The sequence below is a fragment of the Sceloporus occidentalis genome, unplaced genomic scaffold, assembly GCF_023333645.1.
Source record: "Sceloporus occidentalis isolate IW3139 unplaced genomic scaffold, rSceOcc1.0.p SCAF_1, whole genome shotgun sequence".
In the NCBI taxonomy this organism is placed as follows: Eukaryota; Metazoa; Chordata; class Lepidosauria; order Squamata; family Phrynosomatidae; genus Sceloporus; species Sceloporus occidentalis.
In genome coordinates, this window is record NW_028316981.1 from 68,209,335 (window position 1) to 68,236,381 (window position 27,047).

Consider the following 27,047-nt stretch of genomic DNA (forward strand, 5'->3'; position numbering starts at 1 on the left):
AAATACAATGTAATGGACATTTAAAGTAAATTAGAAACACAACCAATTGCCACTATCAAAATTTAAAAATTTAATCAAAAAGTTAAAGCCACCTAGGGGGCTCATATTGGGAGAAAGGAGAAATATAAATTAAATGAAAATTCAGTGCTGCCTTTATTATAATAACACCACTTATTTATGTTTATAATAAAATGCAGTGAGCAATGTAAACACAAAGGGAAACCCACGTTACATTGTTCCAGCGGTAAAAAAATACTGTTACTCTGGCTCTTCAACACAGAATGGTCTGAAAACACATGAGCTGAAAATTCTGTTGCTTAGTCCTAGTTAGGTACCCCTACTAAATAAATTGTTGAATTATGAGTTAATACTGTACATAGGTAAAATCAACTGATACGGTAGATCACTAGTTGGGACTAACAACAGGATTTGGACCATGGTGTTGTTTCATGGTAAGGCTAGGCACGTCTTGGCCTAGTCATTATCTGTACCTCAGGATCTTGCTAAGCTATTTTAGATTTCATCAGGAATAGGATTCCGAAAATAAGAAGACACTAAGGATAAAAGAAGTAAAGCAGTAAATATATTTGATACTGTTTGAGGGAACTACCATATTCTAGCTAAACATTTTTAGTTCTGCCTAAAGCAGGGTAGTCAACTTGTGGGCTTCCAGATTTTGGACTGCAACTGCCATCATATTTTACCACTAGTATACTGTCTAGTGCTGATACTGTTCAATAACATCTGAAGGGACTTCCCCTAGTGTAAAGGATATAAAGTGGTTGCCACTTCTACAAGACAGAAACTAAATTGTGAAGTCGAAGGCTTTCATGACTGGCATCCATAGTTTTTTGTGGGTTTTTCGGGCTATGTGGCCATGTTCTAGAAGAATTTCTTCCTGACCTTTCGCCAGCATCTGTGGCTGGCATCTTCATCTCTGAAGAACTTGGCCACATAGCCCTAAAACCCCACAAAAAACTAAGAAACTAAACTGTTTCCATTTGAAGTAGCCTATTTTTCCCTATAGGGGGAGGACCTCTCTCTTAAGCCAATACCACTCCACTGTATCAAAATTTCCAGTTTTTCTGGAGAGTGTTATCCCCACCTAACTACCCAGTCACATCACTTTCAGAATAAAAAATATATTATTTGGCAACCGTGTTTGCTTTAGACTTGTGTCTCCAAGTAGTAAACTCAAGAAGACTGAAGGGAAAATATATGTTTTTAAATATTTCAAGGGCACATGCACAAAGCCACAGCTACTGAGGCAGAAACAGCTGCCCTAGCAAGTGCAAAGCTGCTCTAACTATCCAGTGTATGGATACAAGTTGTTAAATACAATGACATGTAGTAGAGTGCGCCCGCGTCATATGTGGGTGACTTTTACACACTGCAGCACACCACAATCACAAGCCCCATTATGAGCAATGGGGCTCAAGCACAGGCAGAATTTGCCTTACGCAGCGGGGCCCGGAACAGATCCCTGCATAAGGCAAAGGACCACTGTATTTTGTGCCCACATTCCAGAAAATGGGTAGTGTGCATAAAGGACTGCTTGCAAGCCTGTGACACAGTATGGCTGCCTAAGTGGTACAGTAAATCCCCATTTCAAATATCCAATTGAAATCAACAACAGCATGGACACCAGATAAGGACAAACAGAATTCAAGTGGTTCTGATTTTCACTAGCTGCTAGATTGTCAATGTTAGTTTCTGTCTATTAAATAATAAAAGCCACAAACTTCTCACTGACCTATTCTTTTCAGCATGCATCCTGACAGCTCTCATCTATTTAAATTATTTAAACAGAAATCACTTCCTATAAATATAGCCAAATTTCCACAGAAAAGCAGGCTAATAATATTCAATGTTCAGAATAAAACCATGAGCCAACACAGCTTTTAACAAGGAAGCTCAAAAACAACTCCTCCTCAGTAACTATGAGGTGGTCAAATTGCCTGTCACAATTTGACTGGTCTTCTTTTTTTAAATTTTATACAATGTTTTATTCTTTATTTATATTTTTATTCTTATTTATTACAAATCATAATAATCTCATACTTTCAACATTAAACTGGTCTTCTTTTGACATGAACTTACAAGCTTTCTGATGATTATGAAGCACACTCAGCCTAACTAACTTACTTCAGAGGAATTATTGAGGTTACAAATGCTGCTCCAAGCTGTTTGGAAGGAGGAAGGACGAGTGGAATACAAATGCGGAAACACTATTGTGCTCGACACACATAAAAAAGCCACCATGTTATTCACTACTTAAGACTGATAACTTTGTTGTCTCTCTTCTCTAAACATCATATGAAAATCCACAAAGTTCCAGCCAAGGACGTTTAAAAATTAAAAACAAGTTGTTCTATCCAGAATGTTTTATTACATTTTAATGTTTGTGTTACAAATCTTTACCAAACTGACAGTTGGTTTAGTGCTACAGTATGCCAGGCATAACCAGCATCTTCACAACAAACTTTGCTGAAAAAACTGCCATCTCGAGTATTGGCTCTGCAATAGTTCCCTGAGAAATCTTACATTTTAAGTTCACCATGGACCCTGAAGCACAATACGCTGAACTACACAGAGATGTGGATGAGTGGAATGATGGAATGGTCTCTGCAGAAGGGCTGGAACTGATAATCTGTTTTACAGCACAAGAGTATCTATATCATGCTGCAAGAAAAAACCTACTTAACAGATGGGAAACCCAGAAACTAATTTACCTGTGTCAGAAATATTTCACAATACTTGGTTCAGGAGAAGTGAATCATTTACCCAAAAGAAATTATACACCCAAACAAATTAGGTTCCATTAATCACAGGAACTGGAATTTTGCCAGGACTGAGTGGCCCAACATTCAAATATTAAGCATATTTTTCCTCTTACAGCAGAACCTGGGGTTTCTGATTAATTTGCATCCAAATACAAACAGAGCCAGCTTTAGCCACTGAACAACAGGCCATTGTACTGCTACGTTTTAAATCTTTAATGAAGTTAAGTGTAACTTAGGACAAGTTTATTTTGAAAAAAAATGATATTCATTACCATCTTGGTGACATAACCTTCTTGCATAGATTTGACTAACTTTACAGAAATGCCACGTTGAACTATTAACCAGCAGAGTCTCCACAGCATAAGAGAAATATGAGTGTGGACACTCATAATAACCAATATTTTTCTTCAACAAACGCAAGAAATTATTCAGTCACATCTTGTAGCAAAGAAAAACTGAAACCCAAAGATACTCAAGCAGAGTGATAATGGGTGGGAAAGTACTGTATATAAGGGTTTGGAAAGATGATTACCTACAGAGAACACTCTTGAACAGCTTCTGTAGATGTATTTATCTTTATTAATCCATTCATTTGAGCTTCACAAGTAAAGAGGAATGAATTTAGAAACAAAACCTGCTTTTCAGATTGTGCACTTACACTAATAAAAATGCTTTGGCCTGGAAAATAAGATAAAGAGTTCAGTGGACATAACTTACCTGCAACTTCACCTACATACCAGTATCTTGGATGAATGAACAGATATTTAAATTAAAACCTAGGGTTCAGCAAATTTGCAACAACAACAACAAAAAAGCGGCAGAATACCCAGCCAAGGCCTAGAGTCCTGTTTAAAAACAGAGCTCTATCTTGCAGGCAGCACATGGCACGTTTTCTTTCCCTTCCAAGGAGAGAGACAGCCAGCACTACAGACTCCAGATAAAGAACCATGCTGGAAGGATGGTGCATGCCAATTTCTTTCATATGTCAAGGTGAAAAGAGATCATTTTTCTAGGATGCCGTTTATATCCTGTTCTTATTTCTGTCCTATGACCACCCTTTAGAATTATAGGAAGAACTTTCACTTTTCTGTTTTAGCAAAGGGTAAAGGAGGAGTCTCATCCTCAGGAACCCCATGAGTCGGAGTCGACTCGAGGGTAGCTAACAACCAAATAAAAAGACTTTCTCACACAGGCTCTCAAGATCAGGCAGACAGATTGCATACCCGTAACTATAGTTCTTCAAGTGGTCATCTGTAAATCATACAAATGGGCTATCTTGCGTCTGCACAGTGCATGATGCACAGCATAGACACAGAATGATCCACTTGTGTGAATCAGAGACCACAAAGAAGGGTTATCTTGCCTGGACGCTTGAACATAATTCTAACTACTCCCAGACAACTATACAAGTAATGATTTTTAATACTGTATTAAAGGATGTGGCAGGAGTCCCTCCCCCCCAAAATAGTATTTTATCCAAGCTGTCACACCATAATTTTAATTCTTTACCTGGTCTCTCTGACTGGATCTTTAAACAAAGCTGTTTCACAAAGTCCAAAGATAGCTGTACAACCTCCTAAAAGATACACAAGAAACAGTTATGTATAGATACAGCAATGTTGTACTATTTTCAAGAAAGTTAAAGATATTTGATTTGAAATATAGCTACCTTGAAGATATACCTGAGTGAAAAGTTGAGATAAAAGTGTAAAATTTAAACAAAAATGAGACTGTCACAACAATGGACTATTGAGGGGGGATTTTGGATGACAATCTTGCCAGATTCTTCCACAAAAAGCAATTCAACATTTTATTAAATGTTCCTCACATTTTCTTCTTGTGCAAAAGCATTGTAAGAATTATGCCATATTCCTAATAATCTGGACCAATTATTCTGATATCTATAGTTTACCCTACCTTCACTAAACACTAAACATGTATTTTTCTAGGACACTATTTATATCCTGTTCCTATTTCTATGAACCATACATCTATATGGTCATACTTATGCAACTGAATATGCAATTGGAAAAAAATGTTTTCCTTAAATTTATCAGTCTAGAGCAGGCAGCAGCATGAATCATGAAAATTCAATGTTTCATCTGAAGAACAAGATTAGGGCAAGAAGCTGCAATATTCCATTCCTTGTTCTTAAGCAAAATTGTTAATGCCTTCCAGTATGAATTCAAAGCTGCCTTCTTAGGTAATGATGAACATGTTATGACATACTGTATTAGGTTATTGCTGAATGTTTCTGTAAGCTCTCTGCATTTTGTTTCCTGCTTAGAATTGCATAATGAAACAGATGGTGAAGATATTCAGAAGACCAAAGGGATTCCTCCCTTTCTTTACATGAGAAAAGTAAAATATCTAAAATTTAACCAAAAGAGATTTAACACAGAATGGCATTAAAATCCAAATGCACAAGCTTTTTTGTCTATTTCCCCCTACTTTTTCTATGTTACATACAGGTTATCTGAGACCTTTCCTATTTATATGTCTGCTCACATTACACCCACCCATCTTTCATCCATCCACATATATATTATAGGTGGATGTCAAGTCAGAGAGGTAAGCAAGCCAGTTCTCTTCCACAGAATAGCTAACCTTATGTAAGAGGTAGGATCACATTAGACTGGCCTTTGATCTCTCCTTTGAATTCAGGGCTTCCTGGTTATGCAGTCTGACATAGAACCACATTCATTTCAGGGGCAGGAAAACCCTTACTCTCCTTCTGCTACTCTATAGCTTTATAGTGGAAATGCAAGCGCAGTTTATTTTAGAGAAAAAATAGAAACTTTATCTGCTGCTCTGTTTTTCGTATGAGTTTTCTGAAGGCAAATTAAAAAAGACTTGGTCCTTGAGTGAAATCCAAATTAACCAATTTAGCTAAAGAGTTTTACAAAAATGAAACATTAATCGAAAAATAAAATGAAATAAAATAATTACCCCATGATGGATGTACTTCTCCCCAAAAAACTGCTTCATAATGTGTTTCCCAAAGTACACTATATTTTGAAGATGATGAAAGATTTCTTCTGGTGTCTGAAAAGGAAATTATAAATTGTTTGCAAAACCAATTATACAACTCCTAACAAATAACTGCAAAATTCAACTGATGTGCAAACAAAAAGAAGTTTACTTAAAGTGTGCAAAGTCCACAAACGCCACAATAAACCTCCAAGCAAAAGAAAAAATCATACAATGGTATCTATCAGCAACTAATGAGAGTGTTTATACTACTGCTCATATCTTTTCATGAAATTACATCACTACTATTGTTGGTGCTATGTGGGTCATTTTGTCATGTAATTTAAAGCAGGGTTGGACAACTGTTATAGGCTGGGGGCTGCACTGACCCCCCAGAAACCTTGAAGAGCTGCATTACCTACTGCATCCACTTGGGCTTTTTGCCCCAAGACATCTTTCATGGAGCATAGGAGGCATTTTCATCATATTTGGGGGCCTCCTGGGTAACTTTAGTCCCCAGAGAAGCTTTTTTTAAAAACACACACATGAGAAAATGAGAAGAAATGTAAACTGTCAAGGGGGTCTTGAAAATATGGTGAAAATTCCATGCATGAACCTTAGTGGCTTATTTGGGAACATTTAGGAGCAAACAATTTGTGAAAAAAATATCCCACCCCAAGAAGCCCGGGGTCGGGGGGTACACAAAAGATCCTGAGGCGGGGGGGGGGGTCCACAGGCTGCCTATGGGCTGCCCCCCCCCCCGACTTAAAGTATGGCAAAAAAGCAAATATGAAAGAATCAAGCATTAAAAAGTTTTTAAAATAAAATTGTGTCTCTCCTCCCCCCCCCCCCCCCCCACTCAGCAAGAAAGAAGCTCGGAGAACAGCCAACAGAATGCAGCCAACAGAATCCAGTTATGAACACAGTGAAAAGCACTTCAGTTTGGAAGCACAGTGCCAGTGATGCCTTAACTAGCTAGAAGGCTAACTTCACATAAAAGGCATGCCACATATTAAGCATACCATTTCAGGACTAAGGTTCAATAATACAAAAAACAAAAAAAAAAACAAAAAAAAAAACAGATCACTTCAATTGGTCACAAGACTGATGAAAAGCTGAACAGCAACCTACATATGGTGTGAAGCTAATGTGTTGTATTCAAAGGTTATTTAGAGCTGTATGCTTCATTTTGTAAAGCAGCTCAGTCTGGAGGTCATTTTCCATTACTTTGCAAACATGTTTTCTTTTTTACATAGGTACACTTGAACCTAGCCAGTGTGGTCTCGAGGTTTGCATATTTGGGTCTTGGAATGTGGAAGACAAGAGTTCAAATTCCTGTTCAGCCACGGAAACCCATTGGGTGATCTTGGGCTAGTCTCATGGTCTCAGCCTCAAGGAAAGGTAATGACAAACTCCTCCTGAACAAATCTTAAGATAAAAACTCTGTGAAAGACTTGCCTTTGGGCTGTTGTCACAGGTTGGAAACAACTTGCAGGCAAACAACAACGCTTGAAAAGAAAGGCCAATAGAACATTATTTTACACTGCTAAAAGGAACTATAGAAATAGTCTACATAAGCAAATTATTCCAAGCAAAGGACTGTTTTCACTTCAGTCTGTTTTCTGCTGATAATACATTGTATCAAAATACCAGAAGGCAAAAACAACAGCAACAACAACAGGGAAACATCTGTTATTTAATAAATAAAAGTACTTAACTGTAAATACAGTTATTAGTCCTTATAATAATTTTTCTACTGCATTAATGAAACTTATAGAAATGCTAATGTACTCTACTGTTTACACGTAGTGGTTTAGCTGGTCTACTGTAATGCATCAGGAATAGTAACTGGATTTAAACCTTGATGCTTTAGGATGTTCTAAGTCACTGGGCACCTTACTTGGTACCTGCTGGGACCCACTATCCTTCCCATTTTAATTCTCCTTTAAAAGAAATAAGATTCTTACCTACAGCTGGATCACATAAAAGTAAAGGTGCCACCTTTGTTTCCCATGAATGCCTCTAGGCTGTAGGTTTTTTTCAGACACATTCTTGGGAAATGAAGGCAGTGGGCAGCTACAGGGTAATGCTTTCTTCTACTAAAACCCAGCCACCAAGAAAAAGATGGAAGAAAAAGAAACCCAATGCTGCTGCCTACTAAACTGGGGACATGCTAAAAAGAGCAGAAGAGAAGTAGCGGGGACAAAAAGATCTAAGACGACCAGGGAAGGCAGCACTAAGAGAAGAAAGAATCATATACAGTATGTCAGTATATGTATGCCTGCATACACATACACATTGGGGAGAAAAACCCAAATGTGAGGGAATTCTCCACCTGCCATCCCAAGAATGACCTTGTGTCTGTAGCTAGTGATATGGGATGAGAGCGAAAAAGAGAGGGAGAGAAAAAGAGGTGGGGAGGTGAAAGGGTATGATTTTGCCTACGGGAGACTCAGAAATAATCCAGTTTGAGACATGTTAACTGCGCTGACCCAATGTTAGGGAATCCTGGGAACTGTTGTTCTGTGAGACATTTAGCCTTCTCAGTCAGAGAGCTATGGTGCCACTATAAACTACAATTACCCAGGACTCCCTAGCACTGAGTCAGGGCAACTGAAGCAGTATCAAACTGGATTATTTCTGCAGTGTGTTTTGGACCTCAGTTTCTGTTGGCTGAGTAAATTGCAGGATTGGTTTTTTGCACTGGATTCAACTCTACCTCTGCCTTGTAATCAGTCTATTTGGAAGGTTGAAACTGGCCATGCCCACTCCCATGCTTTAACATCCATTTTGAAATTGGTGTCCTGTGTGAGTTCTCAAATTTCCAAATGTACCCACAATCTAAAAAAGTTTGGAGTAATCTTTTCAATGCTTCTAATATACTGTTTTATTAATACAGGGGCCCTTGCTTTACGTGGGGATCTGTTCCAGACCCCCCTCCCCGCGTAAATCAAAAAATGTGTATGCTTGAGCCCCATTATTTCCAATGGGGCTCATATTTGCTGTGTGGCCACGTGCACGCCATTTGCGAGGCCCATTGGATATGATGGGGTTCGTGCTCGGTGCGCATCAATGCATGCATACCGGGCATTCACCCGTTTCTCAGGCAGCTTCAGTGTATGCTGAAAGCCACCTATAAGGAGCCCACGTATGGTGCGGGCTCACTGTATGTCAATACACTCATCCTTCCATATTTGCAGATTTGATTATTCACAGATTTGATTAATATGTTCTCTCTAGGAATATCTAGGTCCTCCAGTGCAACTCTATGGTCAACTTTAACCAAAAGTTGCACTGAAAGACCTAGAGATTCCTAGAGAGAATACTCTACTAGGCATTTGTAGCTCCTCCAGTGCAGTTCTATAGTCAGTGTCTGTTCAACCTTGATCATAGAGTTGCACTGGAGGATCTAGCGATTCCTAGAGAGGTGTCCTCTAAGGTAAAAACATGTTGTTTTTGTTATTTGCGTTTTTCCCATATTCACGGGGGTCTTGTGTCCATACCCCTAGCAAATATTCCGGGACAAGTGTATTATCATTCTTATTCTCAGGAGTGGGGGCAGAACTGAGGCTGAAATAATAGTGGCTTGGACGTGAAAAGCAGCATCAGAACTCAAAACAATAAAAAGACTCACTTGCTGTTTACTAGGCAGCTAGACATATCTTGAACTGTCCATGAATTGCATTAAATCCAAAGGCAGGAAGCTACCATGAGTCTTCAAGTTTAATCCAATTTTACCTTGTTTTAAGCTTTTATATTAATTTATACTTTCATTCAGTCTGGTGTGATTGGCCAAATTACAATTTTGTATGCTCCACTTGCCATCTAAAAAAAACTATGAGCAATATAAACACGTGTATTATTCAGCTATAGATCCTACAGTGTAACAATCTTCTGAGCCAGCCAATAGTTGAAAGAACATTCAAAATTCTATAAATAGAGCAAATAGCTTGTATTAGTGGTATTACCGGACCTTTAAATTGGCATTTCCCAACAATACTCGAATTGTATTTACAAGAATCATAGAGTTGGAAGAGACTGCAAGGGCCATCCAGTCCAACCCCCTGCCATGCAGGAACTATCAGACAAAGCAACCCCGACAGATGGCCATCCAGCCTCTGTTTAAAGACCTCTAAGGAAGGAGACTCCACTACACTCCAAGGGAGTTTGTTCCACTGTCGAACAGCCCTCACTGTCAGGAAGTTCCTCCTAATGTTGAGGTGGAATCTCTTTTCCTGTAGCTTGCATCCATTGCTCCAGGTCCTAGTCTCTGGAGCAGCAGAAAACAAGCTTGCTCCCTCCTCAATATGACATCCCTTCAAGTATTTAAACAGGGCTATCATATCACCTCTTAACCTTCTCTTCTCCAGGCCAAACATCCCCAGCTCCCTAAGACATTCCTCATAGGACATGGTTTCCAGACCCTTCACCATTTTAGTCGCTCTCCTTTGGACACGCTCCAGTTTCTCAACATCCTTTTTAAATTGTGGTGCCCAGAACTGGACACAATATTCCAGGTGGGGCCTGACCAGAGCAGAATAAAGTGGCACTATTACTTCCCTTGATCTAGACCGAGGGTAGGCAACCTGCAGCCCACAGGCCAGATGCGGCCTGGCTAGGCCTTGGGACCGGCCCCAGCCCGGTCCTGCCGCCGATTGCCGCCGGGGCCTTTGGCCTCTCGCACGCAAGGGCAAGGGGGGCAATTGTCTATAGAAGCCTCGGAAACATGCATTTATGTTAACATTTTTTTAAAAAAGCAGCAAATTTTTTCGCATGTCCTCCACGTTTTTAAAAAAAGTGTCCACCATTTGAAAATTTTGTCCTACATTTGTCCCTATTTGTTTATTTATTTAATTTTTTTAAAAAAATTATTTAATTATTTATTTTTTTGCTTCAGCCCCCCAGTTGTCTGAGGGACAGCAACCCGGCCCCCGGCTCAAAAAGGTTGCCTACCCCTGATCTAGACACTATACTTCTATGGATGAAGCCTAAAATTGCATTGGCCTTTTTAGCTGCCGCATCACACTGTTGACTCATGTTCAATTTGTGGTCTACATGGACTCCTAGATCCCCCTTCCACACGTAGTTTCATTTAGCCAGGTGTCTCCCATCACTATCTGTGCTTTTCATTTTTCTGCTCTAAGTGCAGTACCTTACATTTCTCTGTGTTGAAATTCATTTTGTTAGCTTCAGCCCAGCTTTCTAATTTATTAAGGTCATTCTGAATTTTGATTCTGTCCTCAGGGGTATTAGCTACTCTTCCTAATTTGGTGTCATCTGCAAGAGTTTGAAAATAAATAATAACTCTTACAACCATCAAGTAACTATTTGCATCTTCTCTAGTAATCTTAGATATCTTTTGAAGGACAGCATCAGTGAAAAGCTATAAAGGAGCTTAGAAACTGAACATGCTGTTGTGTGTTTCTCAAGAGGCATATGAAAGGATCTAGAACTGGCTATTCTTCCATAAGTGGAATTTCCTCATTAAATATTAGGGGGAAACACACTAAAATATTATCTTCTAATTTTTAATGAGCCTTCTCTGATGTTATCTCTGTACTTGAACGGTAAACTCTGACCAGATGTAGCACAATCCAACAACCAGAAATTCAGGTGCCTTCCCAGTTAATGGGTAAGGGCAAAAAATAAACAAAAAATGTAGCTTTTGAAGAATCTGCTGTCATTACAAGCTGCACATAAATGTCAGCTCACTGCTTCCTAAAACCTTATCTTTCCTTTAGAAAAATACCAGTAAAAGCAATTGTATTGCTTTAATGCAACGTCATGGCAAACAGCAAAAGTTATGACGAAACAACAAAATTTCCATAGTAAGTTAAAGCACATCATTGCCCACAGTTAGCACACTGAAACAAGAACAAGAAAAGCACAAAATACACCTGATTATAAACTTGCCCATGAATTAATAATTCAGTATTTGAAAACTCAGATAACTAGCTTAGCTGCCAATGTTGACTGCCATAGACAAATTATGCTTTAAATATCTTTGTCTTTATAGCTGCATTAGCAAACTTTGCCATATTATCTAAATAACTTCATTAATTTGTCCTGATCTGTTCTTCCTGAAAATTGTTCTACAACAGGCTGCAACAGTTCTTCCTGCTGAACCAGAAACATAGGACAACAAAGTATCGTAAGCACCAAGTCTTTTATGGACTGGGGAACACAGAGCCATTTTTTTTAGAAAGAGCTTCATTAGTGCAGCCTTCTAATTTATTATAACTTTCACAACTCTACATGCTTACTCTGAAGTCACCTTTATTTCAATAGATTTTACTACCTATAACTGTGAATCTTTGCAAGAGAAAAGAAAACAAACAAGAAATCAATAGACTCACCTTATTTCGGTTCAGAGGAAACTTCAAGAAACGTAGCACCACACAGCGCTGAAATGAAAGGAAATGTGCATTGATTAGTAGAGTATAATTTAGTCAATTTAAGCTGCTAGCAAAAAAAAAAAATCAGACAAAACAACCCTGTTCTGTCGTTTTTTAAAAAATTATTTGGCAGCTTTTATTCTTTTGTTTTGATGTACTGTCTTATGATTTTTAGTTACCTTGATGAAGGGCAAGACATATAGTAAAATATGTAAATTCATGGGGCTGCCATAAATTAGCAGCTGACTTGAAGGCACATAAACACACACAGGTTTCACAGGTCTCTTTCAGTAGAAATACTGAACAAAATATATATACATGTAACATGTCATTCTCCAAATCTAGGCCAGGTACACATTATTTTCAAATCATAGTTAAACTTTATGACTGCATTAAACATTCATTTACACCAACCTGTAAGCCATACTTTAAAAATAGTGTATATCTGACCTACAATTTAGAGCAAAGTAGGGAATATTTTGATGGGGTGAAGTTATCAATTGTTCTAGGCAAATCTGGGTGAAATCCAGCAAGAAGAGGAGATGAACAGGTGACAGAGAATGAGTGAATGATGTAAAAGTCAAGCCACATTACTAAAGTTGAACCTTGCCTGCCATGGGCGTAAGATCCAGAAGAGTATATGGCTTGGGCCCGAGTTACTTGAGGGAACGTCTCTCCCTACATAATCCACCCTGCACGCTCAAAATATCTGGGAAGAATTTATTAGAATACTCAAAGATCAGGTTAACAACAACTTCCCACAGAGCATTTACAACTATGGCCCCCAAGTTATGGAATAACTTGCCGGAAGAGATCCGTCTTATTATCACCTTAGAGGCCTTCAAGAAGGCACTTAAGACAGATCTCTTCCAGAGAGCCTATCCACCCGATTTTCTGTGAAGAACTTAAGGAAAAATCCCACTTCTGGCTGTAAGTGAATATTCTAGATGTTTTTAGTATTTTGAATTGTATTTTTAAGTGATGCACTGTTTTATTGTATGTGATTTAGATGTCATTGTTGTTTTATGGTTGTAATCCTGCCTCGATCCATTGGGAGAGGCAGGAAATAGAAATAAATTTTATTATTATTATTATTATTATTATCAGGGACTATCTGTACAAGCAGCAAAATCTGATGGAGTCCACAAGCTCTGCCTTTTGCTCACAACCATCACTGCTGAATGGAAGAAACTGCCACTACCGGATGCGTAAAATATGAGTTCTTCACCATTAATTTAGAGTGGTTCAGATTGCACAGATTTTACTTGAAGGAGAGCTAATAAGAACAGGTTACATAGCTGTAACTGTAGTTTTTTGTGCAGTCATCTGTGAACACACACACACAAATGGTTATCCTGCACCTGCTCAGGGCCTTTTTTGGAACATTCTATTGCGTTCTGAAGCGTTTTAGCAATAGCCCCACCCATCTACAGCAGGCCTATATAAGAGTTGCTCTTATATCTTATTTCTATCTTATGGGATAGGCAAAATCTGCCTATCCCATAAGGCACTGATACAGCTGTCCACGTGAACCAGCAAGACACAACAAGGGGAGGACAAACAGTATCCATCTCCTCGTGAACTGCCCCGACACATGGTCAGTTGAAGCATCTGATCTACAAATGCTTTAAAATCATCAATCATGAGACCCAACTCAATCATTGGTGACTTTCTGGTGGGCATGACCAATCAGAATCAGATCCTGACCCCAAAATCCCAGACAGATAAATGGACAGTCTGGCTCGCCAAAACAACAATTGAAGCAGAAAGCCTTGGGTTATCTTTGATCCTTGTCAAAATATCTTGGGCTGGAATCACCTGTGATAAAGTTTGTTCCTGGGAAGCACTGGTCATGTTAGATGCACAGTTTGCTGATACCTCACCCTGCTGGACAGAAACAAGGACAGCTGGGTGGGTGCAACTGTCAACCACAGTTGGGTGGTGGTGGGGGACAATGAATGAATGTGTAACTATAGTGCTCCTAACATTCACATATTTTATATATTCACATTGTAGTGCATTTAACTTTCTATATTCTACATTGGTTGTTTTATTCCCTATTTATTCCTTTTGTATTTAACATTGTAATCTTTCTGCTTGCATTGTATGGTCTTTGTACAGTAAATAAAGAACTAACTAAGGCAGGTGAGTGCGAGAAACAAATGACATCTTCTACAGCTTGAGTGATGCATCAAGTAAGCCTCATTCCTGCAGTGGCAAGTATAACACCTGGAACAACTTTCACCAACTGAGAAGCTCTCTGCAGAATAATAACAATCCCACAAAGGGAATATACCTATAATATACCTATAATAGCCACAATGTCATTGGCTATAACCACCACCATGGTGGAATTGTGGATGCCACCTACTCCAGTAGTCATAGTGAGAGGAGGAATCAACATATGAACCCCACAATGAACATGATCAGGAATGATAATGGTGTCAAAGTCATGGTATGGCAGGAAGAGTCTTCGTGTGTACCGAATCTTGAACTGGAGAAGGAGAGACTGTTACTCTATGCCAGATTACTCAATTATTTCACTCTTAGAAACAGTGTTGTCTGATTCTCAACCAAGACAATCTCAGTGATCACAGTACATTGCTTCAGAGAAACTGGCAGCAGCGAAACCATGTTCTCTCAAAAAGTGGTCTCAGATGCAACTTCCCAGATAGGGATAGAAAACTCAGTGACCATGGTATCCTTCGCAACAGAATGAGAAGATGGTGGTTGAGGGGAAGTATGCTCCTTTGCTTTCTTCTTGTTGTTGTGTTTGTGTCATGGCACAGACTGCGTGTCCACATCAAGGAATCCACCAGGGGTTGGCAGTTGAGAGTGAGATGAATTCTCCTTAGTTCCTTCTTAGGCTTTCTTAGTAAATGTACAAATGGTCTCTATCAGCGAATGCTTGATCTTAAGCTTGGAAGGACTGACATCCATGGGGCCAGAAGCAGGCTTTCTTTCCATACTTGACACCACTGACTGTTTCAAAGGTTAACGTCAAGAACCAGCTTCCTCCCTCCCAGGACCGACAACGATCAAGCTCCTGCAGTTTAAATAAAGGCCTGTTCATGCAGGGGAGACTGCCAAGGTTTCCTGTTGTATCTAGCCTGCAGTATGAACAGCAAGCAGTGCACATACAAGACAACAACGTGGAACTTGCCGAAACACATGCAGGCACTTTAGATGCCCATCCCGCCCAGGAATCTTGGCACTACATTCAGAGCCAACACTGATGACTGATGTTTTCTGAATTGATGAAAAACTCCTCCAGTCAGATGCACACAAATGCTGTCCCTGCAGTGAACGAAAAGGAACTGGCAGGTTTCAGCAGGAAGCCCCTCATATAGGGCTGCCAGAGGCAGGCAAGGCTACCACCAAAGCATTTTAGAATGCTATAGAGCCCACAAAGAACACCGATGTATTTCTTGGCACATACTCTTGAATTTACTTTTGAGTTACACATTTCTGGTTTATCTTCTCCCCCTAGCCTGGTGTATGTAATGCTTCCCCAATTGCTACAGGGAGCAAACATTTCCTCACTCTATAGTTCCACACACATATTATGGCACTGATTTTGCCAGGTAGAAGACAGGTCAACTGTACAATTTTAAAGAAAATTGTTCCGTTACATTCCTTTTTAAGAATGTGTATAATTAAACTAATGTTATGCACTTTTGTTGCTGTGTGCCTTCCAGTCGTTTCTCGCTTATGGCGACTCTAAAGCATACCTATCATCAGGTGTTCCAGGCAAGGTTTGTTCACAGAAGCTTTGTCACTGCCTTCCTGAAAGGGTGTGGCTTGCCCAGATGGGAGTCAAACCCTGGTCTCTAGATTCGTAGTCCAACACTCAAACCTCTAGTAAATGAGATTTTACAATATATTTTTTTTACAGTTAAGGTGCAGATTTTTCAAATCCATGTCTATTGTCAATAATACTTTTTTTGTTTTTGCTTTTGCTTTTCACTGCATGACTGATTTTATCCTGGCTCACACGGATATGTACATTGTCTTCCAGCTGGCTTTTTTTCAAGCCAACTTGATGCTGAGACTGCAGTACAAAACCTGTTTGGCTGAATTTCTGAAGAATTATAGGACTAATTATGTTCATGTAGATGAAAAGATATGGGCCTGTATCCAAACATGTCTCTTGCTAGTGCAACACTCATTATAATATTAATTGCACGTTTTTGCAAAGTAAGGACAATGGTGGTATGCAACAGAGATTTTGTTGTGTAACCAACAATTGTAATCTGGCATTACCACTCTAAACAGGGATTTTCACTTCACTACAACTATACTGGATTGAGACTGTATAGATTTACTGGTGCTGACTAATTCTGAATATTACCCACTGGATTTTTACAGAAAAACAAATATGTTTGACTAATAAAGAGGCTACTTTAATTTATTCCTCTAAATATCTTCTCTCATTTAGTGAGTGACAAGGCAATGAAACTCTCCTTCAAACTTGCTCCAGTTGAAGAAAGGGAAGTATTGTAATACATCAATGGCCAGTGGATTCACAAAGGACAGAGAGAACCTGGATCCCAAAGAAAATTACTTTACTACTGCTAATGGGGTTTAAATGTTACAGTCCTTTGCCTCAGTTCCCACATGGTCAAGAAGGGGAGTGGCCTCTGCCTGCATTGACAGCCCTCCAAACCAAGTGAACTACAACAGAAACATCTGATACAAAATGTAGGCCTGTCTAACATCTTCACTTTTCTTCTCCTGTATGATTTTTAAACATATTTTGCCTAATGAAGAAGCCAATGGAGCTTCAAATATGGTGTTGCAAATGGATCCTACAGTAACTAACTACAATACCAGAAAGGGCTGGTAGAAAGGACTATGAACTGATTCCAACTGTAAACTCTACAATTGGCCCACTTCTTCCAGAAAAAGGCTTGTCATGAAATCTTCAAATTAACATTGGCCCACAATTTAATATAGTCCTATATGTCAAACTGAGTTTAGCAGCGTCATATATATCAAGGTTAATTCTCAAAGTAATTGAGGAGAGACTGGAAACTGTATGCCAGGCCACTTAGGCAACAAAAATTATAAAATTATCCATTGTACCCTTGGATAATTGTATGTTTCTTTATCAAACTAACAGTCTACAGTGCTGAAAAGATGGTTTAGCTATGGATTTCCCAATTCACAGGGAGAATCCACTGACCACACAACCACCTCCCACAACAAGCTAAAAAGGGGCCCTAAAAACTGTGGTACACATGCTGGTAACCTCACTTGATTTCTGTAATGCGCTATACATAGAGTTACCCTTGTGCCTAACTCAGAAACTTCAGTTAGTTCAAAATATGGCAGCCAGATTGGTCATTGGGAGATCTAGGAGTACCCATATAACACTAATTTTAAAGTCCCTTCACTGGCTACACACTGAGCACAGTACAAGGTGTTGGTTATGACCTTTAAAACCCTTCATGATTTGGGCCCAGCTTATCTACAGGATCGCCTTCTTCCATACAATCCGCCCCGCACATTTAGGTTCTCTGGGAAAAATCTACTGCAGCCAGCAAAAATTAAGCTGGCTGCGGTTACCAAGAGGACCTTCTCCTCTACTGCTCCCAAGTTTGGAATGGCCTGCTGGAGAAGACCTGCCATATTATTAATCTTGACAGCTTTAAAAAGGTGGTCAAAACAGATCTCTTCCTACAGGCCTTCCCGGATTAGCATCTCACTCCCTTCCCACTGACTATCCAATCATGTCTATTTTGATAATTGTAACTGCATTGTTTTATTGTTATTGTTTACTGTTGTGATTTATTGGTTATGGTGGGTGGGTGGGTAGGTTTATGGGTCATTGTATTTTATTGTAGTTTAAAGTTTCTTAATATTGTTGTAAGCTGCCTCGATCTCATTGGAAAGGCGGGGGTTATAAATAAATTATTATTATTATTATTATCATCATCATCATCATCATCATTATTCTGCCCAGCCACCAGTCCACTGGACTCACCACTAGACCAGCCACTTGATCGCACAATCTATCAACTGCTTGTACAACATACTGGTGCACCCAGTGACCCACTGGCACATCACGATCATGGAGTGCCCCCCCCCCAAATACATACTCCCTTTATCCTCTTTCCCCCATGGCCTCCTGTTTGAATGGCCAATCTGTTAATGTTTTTATTAAATCCATTACATTGTTGGCATTGTACTGTTCTCATTTCATTTCATGAGATGTGCAATAGGTCAATGGTGCAGCTGATCGATTCACAGGCAGATGCCAATTGCGTGTGTGTGTGCGCGCGCGTGCGCACATGCAGGCGTTTGTGGCTAGCAATGGCACCCATGGCTCACCCGGTCTAGATTGCCTCCTCCTAACTGTTTATGCCAACTGCCTGGCTCCTCCCCTGCTTGTTCACCGATGTACAGTCTACATGCTGCTGCAATAGTTCACACTTTCTGGCTTGAACTGGATCAAAGTAGGGATTACTGTATTTTGTTCCCATGTTTAGCCTCAGAGCGCGGCTTTATTCCACTTTCCTCCTATTTTGGCCACATCCATTGTTTAAGCAGATAGGTTTCAAAACAGTTCAAGGCTGCTTCTTTTAGCTCATGCAGACAACCTCTAAGGCAGTCTAGCCAAAAACAGGTGCCATATAAGCTGATTTCATGATTGCCTATGGAGGGTTATCTGAATTAAGTGAGGACTTGACTGTTACATGCCAGAGGAAATATCTTATGATACAAACTCAAATTTGGGAAATTAAATCCTTCAAAAATTGCAACTGTACAACTAGTATATCTAAACAGTTGCATACAACGGACAGAAAACAAATTGTTTCAAATATAAAGAAACTGTAAGTTTATCATAGTTTTGTCTCTACAGAAGTAGGGGCTGATTCCTCATACTGAAAGTGACACAAAAAGTACTCTATGTAAATATCTAAGGACACACAATCACAGAGTTGGAAGAGACCTCAAGGGCCATCCAGTCCAATTCCCTGTCATGCAGGAACTCACAATCAAAGCACCCCCTCAGCTTCACGCACAATTTTACTTTATCCCTTACTCCTTAAACATTTTTTTAAGCCATGTAAGAAACAAAATGGTCAAGGTATCCTCATAATGTATTATTTGCAAGAAAATTTAACTAGAGTGCTTCTGAATATTTTAGGGATGAAGGCTGTTGAGATAAGCCACATAAACCATGATTTATCTGTATGTACATCAGGAGCACACATCATATCTGGCATTTTAAACTAACTGAGAAACAAATCATTAGCTAACACTTAGCTCTGTTTTCTTTCCTAGGATCAAATTTTTCTCACATACTCTTGCAAGAATGTAGAAGAGATGGGCTAAAATTGTATTAATTTTAATGGTAAGGATAGCAAAAAGAAACAAATATGTGGTGAACTGAGCCATGTTCACCTGTCATTCTTTGAATAGCCCTTGCAGATCCTGTTTTTCTGCTTTGTACTGTAGAGACTCAATAGGCACACTGGACTTTAAAGTAGATTATACTGTTTTCCTGTTTGCTCAAAGTTTGCACAGTGCAATTCCTGCTCAACCTTCTGTGTATGATCTGTGGCGCTCATTTAATCTGGGACACTGTTTGATGTTGACAACAGAATTGAACTCCTCTTGGTTCTTAGTGTTGGTGTAAGGTGAAACCTATTATAATAATATAAAACTTGCAACTCTAAGTACTGGATACTAGATTCTAATACCTCAATTCAGTTGGCTCTTGTTTCTTGTTTCCAGAATTTTAGCACCAAGACTGAGAACATGCCACTCACTATACAACACTTCAAGTTAGCCAAGCACATCTTTAGGCATAACAGAACATATATCTATGTGTCCCTCAAGGTTAGTTGAACAGCAGTAAGATGTGGCATACATTATAGCCAACAGCATAGATACCGGGGGGGAGGGGGATGAGGAAGAGAATGCTGCCCCCAAAATGAAATTTTCTTTTAGTATCCAAGTTTCTAGCATTGCATTAACTTTATAATTTCAAATGCACATTCACAAATACAATTTAGGCAATTACAATTACCAAGGGGATGTAAAAACAGCAAATATAAGAGTTCCAGGTATGAATGATTAGCAAAATCTCACTCTCTGCAATACTAGAAATTGGGGAACTGAAGGAAACATTCCATTACAACAGAATTCTTACTAAAGGGTTCAATACCCTCATTTTGCACTCTCCCCCACACGCCCAGAGTTACAGCCAATTGTGTTCTTTGGAGTAAGATGAGAATTAACAACATTGCTGATTGGTGCATGCTAGCTGGCCCATAAAGTCTCCTGATTGCAGTTATACTTAGTCTACCAGCTAATTCCCTGTGATTTGTTGATCTCTCTTTAGATAAGCTGTCTTATTAATGTTCACAGAAAGTACTTGGAAGCATCCCAGAAGTGTTTACAAAAACATTACAGAACAGCTATTTTCACAGCATGATTAATATGGGTACAATGAACAATTGGTGTTTACTTCTGCCTAGAGAACTTACGATAAAGCACAAGTAGCTCATGTGTTTACTAACAAATTTGTTTTTCATCTTGACATATTTGCCTTTCAGAGGAATGGGTCTCGCAGAGGCATTCTTGTATTCCTGTTCAGAAAATAACTTCCTGGAACAGGAGATAGAGTTTTTCATTCATTGGGAAACACATGTCCATGACAGCTCACGGTAAAAATAAATCAGTCTTACAAGTACTGCTGGATTCTTTTTTCTCTCCCACCCTTTCCCCTTTATACTAAAAGAAAATTACTACAACAGAAAAGGGGGGGTGTATGAGATAGATTCCACAGATAATTAACCCATACCAAACTTTCCTCTGTCTCTTGCTTCAATAGATTTCATCCAAGACATAATATAGATGCAATACTGCCCCATCTTAAAGACATCTGACTGGACCTAACTATGGGAAGTAAATCTCCTCCACAAACAGATAGGCCAATATACCCAATATCAAGTCAGCAATATAATTTAATGGGGTGAAACAGACTGCCCTGAAGGGAAGGCTTCCAGCCGCCCCTTCTGAACTGCACGTTGTAGCCTCAATCCGCAGTTTCTGGACTCTTAGGACATGTCCATCATTTAAACAGCATACCTCCAAAGTGACCTGAAGCAGCTTTATTTTTGGCCTGTCTGTTTTGGCTCTAAGTCCACAAGCTGCATGGTCAGTCAAGCAAAAACAAAAAACAAAACAAACTACTCAATGAAGCAAGGGTGAGTTCACAGCACTTGTGAATTTTAGAAACTTGTGAGTTCTCTGTCAGTTGGAAGGCTTCTGGTGGCTCCCAGTTAATGCATCCAATTCTCCCATCCAGTTACTAGCACTTTTGTGGCAGTTAGGTAGAACTTCCAAAGGATAACTATTTCAGTTTCAGTATTATGAGCTGTTGAGGTATTTAAAATTCTGTCCAAGTAAACATACATCAAATGAAATAATAAATAAGATTATTCTCTATTTTGGTCCTAGATTTTAAAGCTCTAGAAAAATTTCCAAAAACTTCCAATTCATAGTTGTCCAGAAAACACACATCACTTTGTGGCATGAATGGAGTAACATACCTTGTTACTGTAGGTACCTTGTTATTAACTGTTCTCAAGTTGAACCCATGGGGTTCATGGAGACCCCATGGATGAGACACCACCAAGACCCCCCCCCCCAATCCTCCATGCCCTGCTTAAGTCCTGCAGGTCCAGACCCGTGATCTCCCTGACTGAGTCTAGCCATCTGATGTGCAGTATTCTTCTCTTTCTACTGACTTCTACCTTTCCTAGCATTATTGTCTGTTCCAATGAGCCATGCCTTCTCATGATGCAGCCAAAGTGCAACAGCCTCAGTTTAGTCATCTTGGCTTCCAGGGAGAGTTCAGGCTTGATCCATTGGTAGGACCCTTTCATTTGTGTTTTTAGCCAGCAACTCTATCCTCAGCACTCTTCTCCAACACATCTCAAATGAGCTGATTTTCTTTCTATCCGCTTTCTTCATGTCCAGCTCTTACATCTGCACAAGGTGCCGAGGAACACAATGGCTGGGACAATCCTGACTTTTGTGCTCAATTGTATATACATTCTCTAGTTTTTTCATAGCTGTCTTTCCCATTCCTAGGTCTTCTGATTTCTTGGCTGCAATCTCTGTTCTGATCAATGTTTAGCCTTAGGTATGGGAAATCTTTAAATATTTTTATCTCCTTGTCTAAGTTGAATTTATGTAGCTCCTCCATGGTCATTATTGTTATTATTTAAATGGTCAACAGTAAGCCTGCCTTAGAACTTTCCTAACTTTTCTTAGTAACTGTTCCAAGTCTATGATGTCTTCCACTAGTATTATGGTGTCATCCATGTATCTTAGATTGTTGATGTTCCTTTCTCCTATCTTCATTCCTCTATCTTCTAAGTCTAATCCTGTGCTTCCTATGGTAGTTTCTGCATACAAGTTAACAAATATGCAGCCTTTGCCTATTGGGAACCATTCTGTTCCTCCATATTGTGTTCTGACAGTAGCCTCTTGTCCTAAGTACAGATTTCTCATCAGGATTGTCAAATGTATTGGCACGCCTATGTCTAAGAGCCATCCATAGCTTTTCATGATCTATGTAGTCGAAGGCCTTGTTATAGTCTCTAAAGTTCATATTGAAGTTTTTCTGGAATTCTTTGGTGCACTCCATTAGCCATTGTATATTTGCAATGTGGCCCCTAGTACTTCTTCCTTTCCTGAACCCCATTTGCACCTCTCCAGACATGCTTCAAATCTGTGTTGCAGAATTTTGAACATAATTTTGCTTGTTTGGAAATTAATAGGTGTTGTAGTCTTTTGTGTCTCCTTTTTTGTGGTTGGGGATGTATATTGATCCTTTCCAGTCTATTGGTCATCTTTTTATTCATATTTGTTGGCCTGTATTAGTTAGCATGAGAGTTTATTTTATCTGTGTGATATGCAAGTATGTAGGTAACACTTGCATATTTTTCCTCCCCCAAAAAAGCTCCAGGTGGCACTAAGAAGTTCAGGGTGATATCCCTGCTATTTTTTCATTTTACCCTCACAATGCCCTTGTGAGATAATCTAGGTTGTGAAAAAAGGCTAGTAAAAGCCCCATACAACTGAACATAGAGTCAATGCATTTTCCCTTGGACGAGTCCAGAATTGTAGCCTCTACACAACAAAAGTTCTCATAGGTTAAGAAAGAGAATAGTACCATTTTAATTTAGTATCTATTTTAATTGATTGTATGTACAGCACTGTGTAAATTTAAAGTGCTATATAAATAAAGTTTAATAATTATAATAATAATACCAGTGAATGATGTATAATTACATAATAAAAATATCAAATTTCACAAATACTATTATATCTTTTGAGGAAGGTGTGTAATTTGATATTAAAAATTACTTCCTTGAAACTGTGATGAAGCAACTGTGACTAACAAGAGGACTCTTGAATAAATATTGACATATTCTATTATGGATTTTTGCCTTATCGCTATGCAGGGACAACATACTTTCCCTTTCCACTTATTTGGGACATGCCAAGTATAAGCAGGCTCAGTCCTGGTTAGTACTACTTGGATGGGAAACCACCAATGAATGCCAAGGGCTGTAGGCTATATTTCAGAAGACAAAACCACTACTGAGTATTTGTTGCCTAAGCAAACCCTATGAAATTCATGGCATCATCATACGTTGACAGCCAATTGAAGGCACATACACACACAGCATTATAATTCCTCTAGGACCATGACTCAGGCTCCTTACAATCTGTTTTAAAATGACTCGCCCTTAACACTCTTCTTTTCCCCACAGCTACTCTTTTTCAACAGCCTAAGAAAAATCACCCAGTGTGGATCACCCTAATTTATACTATAAAGGCACCAGATCCCAGCTGATCTTGGACACTAAGCCCTAGTTAATACTTGGATGGAAGAACGCCAACAAATATCAGGAGCCACAAGCTACATTTCAGAGGAAGGAACTGGCAGAACCATCTCTGAGTGTTCTTCAACTAAGAAAACCCAATGAAATTCATGGAGTTGCCAGAGGTGAACACACTACATGAAGGCATGCATGCGCGCGCACACACACACACACCCATATCATGTATCATCCTTTAGAACACAGTAGTATGGACTAGCAATAAAGGCCTAACTCCAGTGACCAAATGGAGGCGATATTCATTTAGGTAAGAGGCATATGCTTTTAATCTGTATTTCCCTCATATACACTCACATAAACATGTGAACATGCCTGTACACAGAACAGTGTTTCACTCTGTCTTTCTGTGCACTGGAAAAAATTTTGAGATTTCACAATTTCAAAATTCAAAGGTCTGCCCCCATGAGATTACTGATTGTCTTCTCCACTGGTTATTCTTGCTCTCTCATCTGTATTCCCCATCCCCATGTATGCATGTGGGGCCTGGACAGTGAAGACAGTGGGAAGGAGAAAACTCATTTGAGATGGAGTGATGGAGAAGAATGCTGAGGAGAGGGTTGGCCAGCCAAGAAGATAAACAAATGGGCCCTCGAACAGATCAAGCCTGAAATCTCCTTGGAAGCCAAGGCGACTAAGGCTGCATCTACACCGTAGATATAACGCACTCTAGACATAACTTTAAGTGCTGTAGCTCCAACCTATAGAATCTTGGGATGTGTAGTTTTACAAGGTCTTTAGCTTTCTCTGCCAAAGAGTGCTGGTGCCTCACAAAACCACAAATCCAAGGATTCTGTACAATGGAGCCATGGCAGTTACAGTGCTGTCAAACTGCATTATTTCTACAGTGCAGACCCACCCTAAACTGAGGCTGTTGTACTTCGCACACATCTTGAGAAGGCATGATTCACTAGAAAAAATGAATAATGCTGGGGAAGGTAGAAGGCAAACAGAAAGAGAGGAAGGCCGCACGCTGGATGGATAGACCCCATCAGGGAGATGATGGGTCTGAATCTCCAGGACCTAAATACAGCAGTGGAGAATAGGGGGTCTAGGAGATGCCTCATCCACAGGGTCGCCATGACTCAAGAGCAGCTAACAAGAACACGACTAAAGAAGTACTCTAGTCTGAAGTCTAGGAAAGTTCATGCTGCCAACTTCTTTCTTTCAGTTAGTCTCAAAGGTGCGACAAGATACATATTGACTCTACAGACTCACACAGCTATGTCTTTGAATTCATCAACAACATTCATCTTTGTAGCAGCCCTAAATATGCTGAAGTCGGTAATAAGCCTGATCGGATGAAGTCAACTCGAGGGCCTGAATCTACAAGACCCAAGAAAGAACTGATGTGGAGAACAGGATGCTGAGGGAAAACCTACTTGCCGGGGTCAGAAGGAAAGGAGGGAGGGAGGGAAGGAAAAGATATACACGACTGCATTGCCCAGTGTATTGCATTTCCCATCACTCTGGGGGGACGTGAGAGCTGGATGCTGAGGAAAGTGGGAAATCAACCCAGGAAAAGGCGGGAAGAGTTGGGAATGCCAAGCAGGGCAGGGAATGGTCTAATTAACCAGTCGTAAACCGGTCTGGGAGCCTTTGGTCCAAAACACACTGCAGAAATAATCCAGTTTGAGACTGCTTTAACTGCCCTGGTTCACTGTGAGGGAATCCTGGGAATTGTCGTTTATTATGGCGCCAGAGCTCTCTCTGACAGAGAAGGATAAATGTCTCACAAAACTAGTTTCTGTAGTGTGCTTGGGACCATTGTGGCAGAGGAGCGGGGCATAAATACTCTAAGCCAGTGGTCCTCAAACTGTGCCCTTTAAGAGATTTTGTGGGCCAATGGTCTGGGATTCTGAAGGAGCTGAAACCCAAAAGGGGAATTGTTTGGACTTCATCTCCCAGAATCCCAGGCTATTGGCCAACATGTGTGAGGGCTTCTGGGGGCTGAGGTCCACAGTGCCGTCTCCCTCAGCCAGCGAGCTCTGAGGAGAAAACGGGGAGGCCGGGAGGGCCTCGAAGGGGCTCTTTTCCTCCGAGGAGGGGGCGGGGTCCGCAGCGCATGCGCACTCTGGGCCCACCAAGCTCCCCTCCCCCCATCATCCACCTGTCTATGGGAGACGACGAGGCTCTTGTTGCCCTCCCCGTGGTATCGCCATTCATTCTCATCCATCTTCTCCGCTTCCATTCCCCCTTAAGTTCTTCTAGGAGTCAGGGCCGCTGAGCCTCTTCTTCTTCTTCTTTCCCTCCCTCAGCGACCGTCTGCTTGCGCGCGCAGCCTTCGCCTGGTCTCGCGGGAGAGGCGGCGTTCGGTAGCTTTCCTAAGCGCGCGCGCGCTCATATATATATATACACACACATATACTCCCTCCCTCTCTTTTTCTCCTTCGCCCCAGCTCTGGACAGGAAGTCCCACCTTCCGCCAAAAAGGGCCCGCCAACCACAGAAAAGAAGCACTCCACTTCCGTCGGACGCCATCTTTAATTTGGGTATTGGCTTCAGCAGCCATTTTTTTCACCCGCCAACCACAGAAAAGAAATACTCGATCCGAAGGCGGGACTTCCGTTCGACGCCATCTTTAATTTGGGTCCTGGCTTCAGCAGCCATTTTTCCCCCTCGCCAACCACAGACAATAAATACTTGACTTCCGCCCGACGCCATCTTTAGTGTGGGTGCCGGCTTCAGCAGCCATTTTGTTTTTCCCCACTCCTGCGAGGATTTGGCTCTAGATTCGGGTGACTGATAAACGCCAGCTTCTGCTCTGGAGCGGAACGGGAAGAGCTTTGTTGCCATTGACCCGGGGGGGGGGGGGGGAGGGAGAGAACCTTTCTGAGCATGCGCAGTTGGCTCGGGATGGGAAGGTGCTTCGAGGGCTATTTTATTTCATTATATCCCGCCTTTCTCCCAATAGGGATTCAAGGCGGTGGACAAGTATAAAACAATACAATTTAAAAACAAATACAAGATAT

The 27,047-nt window shown here is 40.3% G+C and overlaps 1 protein-coding gene across 1 annotated transcript in view; it reads right to left on the reverse strand.

Annotated features, from left to right (window-relative positions):
• Window positions 1-26,457, reverse strand: part of IPPK (inositol-pentakisphosphate 2-kinase) — a 45,803-nt gene extending 19,346 nt beyond the window's left edge. The window contains exons 1-4 of the mRNA XM_089523656.1: window positions 26,186-26,457; window positions 12,110-12,157; window positions 5,733-5,828; window positions 4,293-4,359 (exon numbers count right to left, since the gene is read on the reverse strand). Coding sequence (XP_089379782.1) covers window positions 4,293-4,359; window positions 5,733-5,828; window positions 12,110-12,157; window positions 26,186-26,266 — 292 coding nt within the window. The 5' untranslated portion in view covers window positions 26,267-26,457. The remainder of the gene's footprint in view (window positions 1-4,292; window positions 4,360-5,732; window positions 5,829-12,109; window positions 12,158-26,185) is intronic.
• Between the last annotated feature and the right edge of the window lie 590 nt (window positions 26,458-27,047).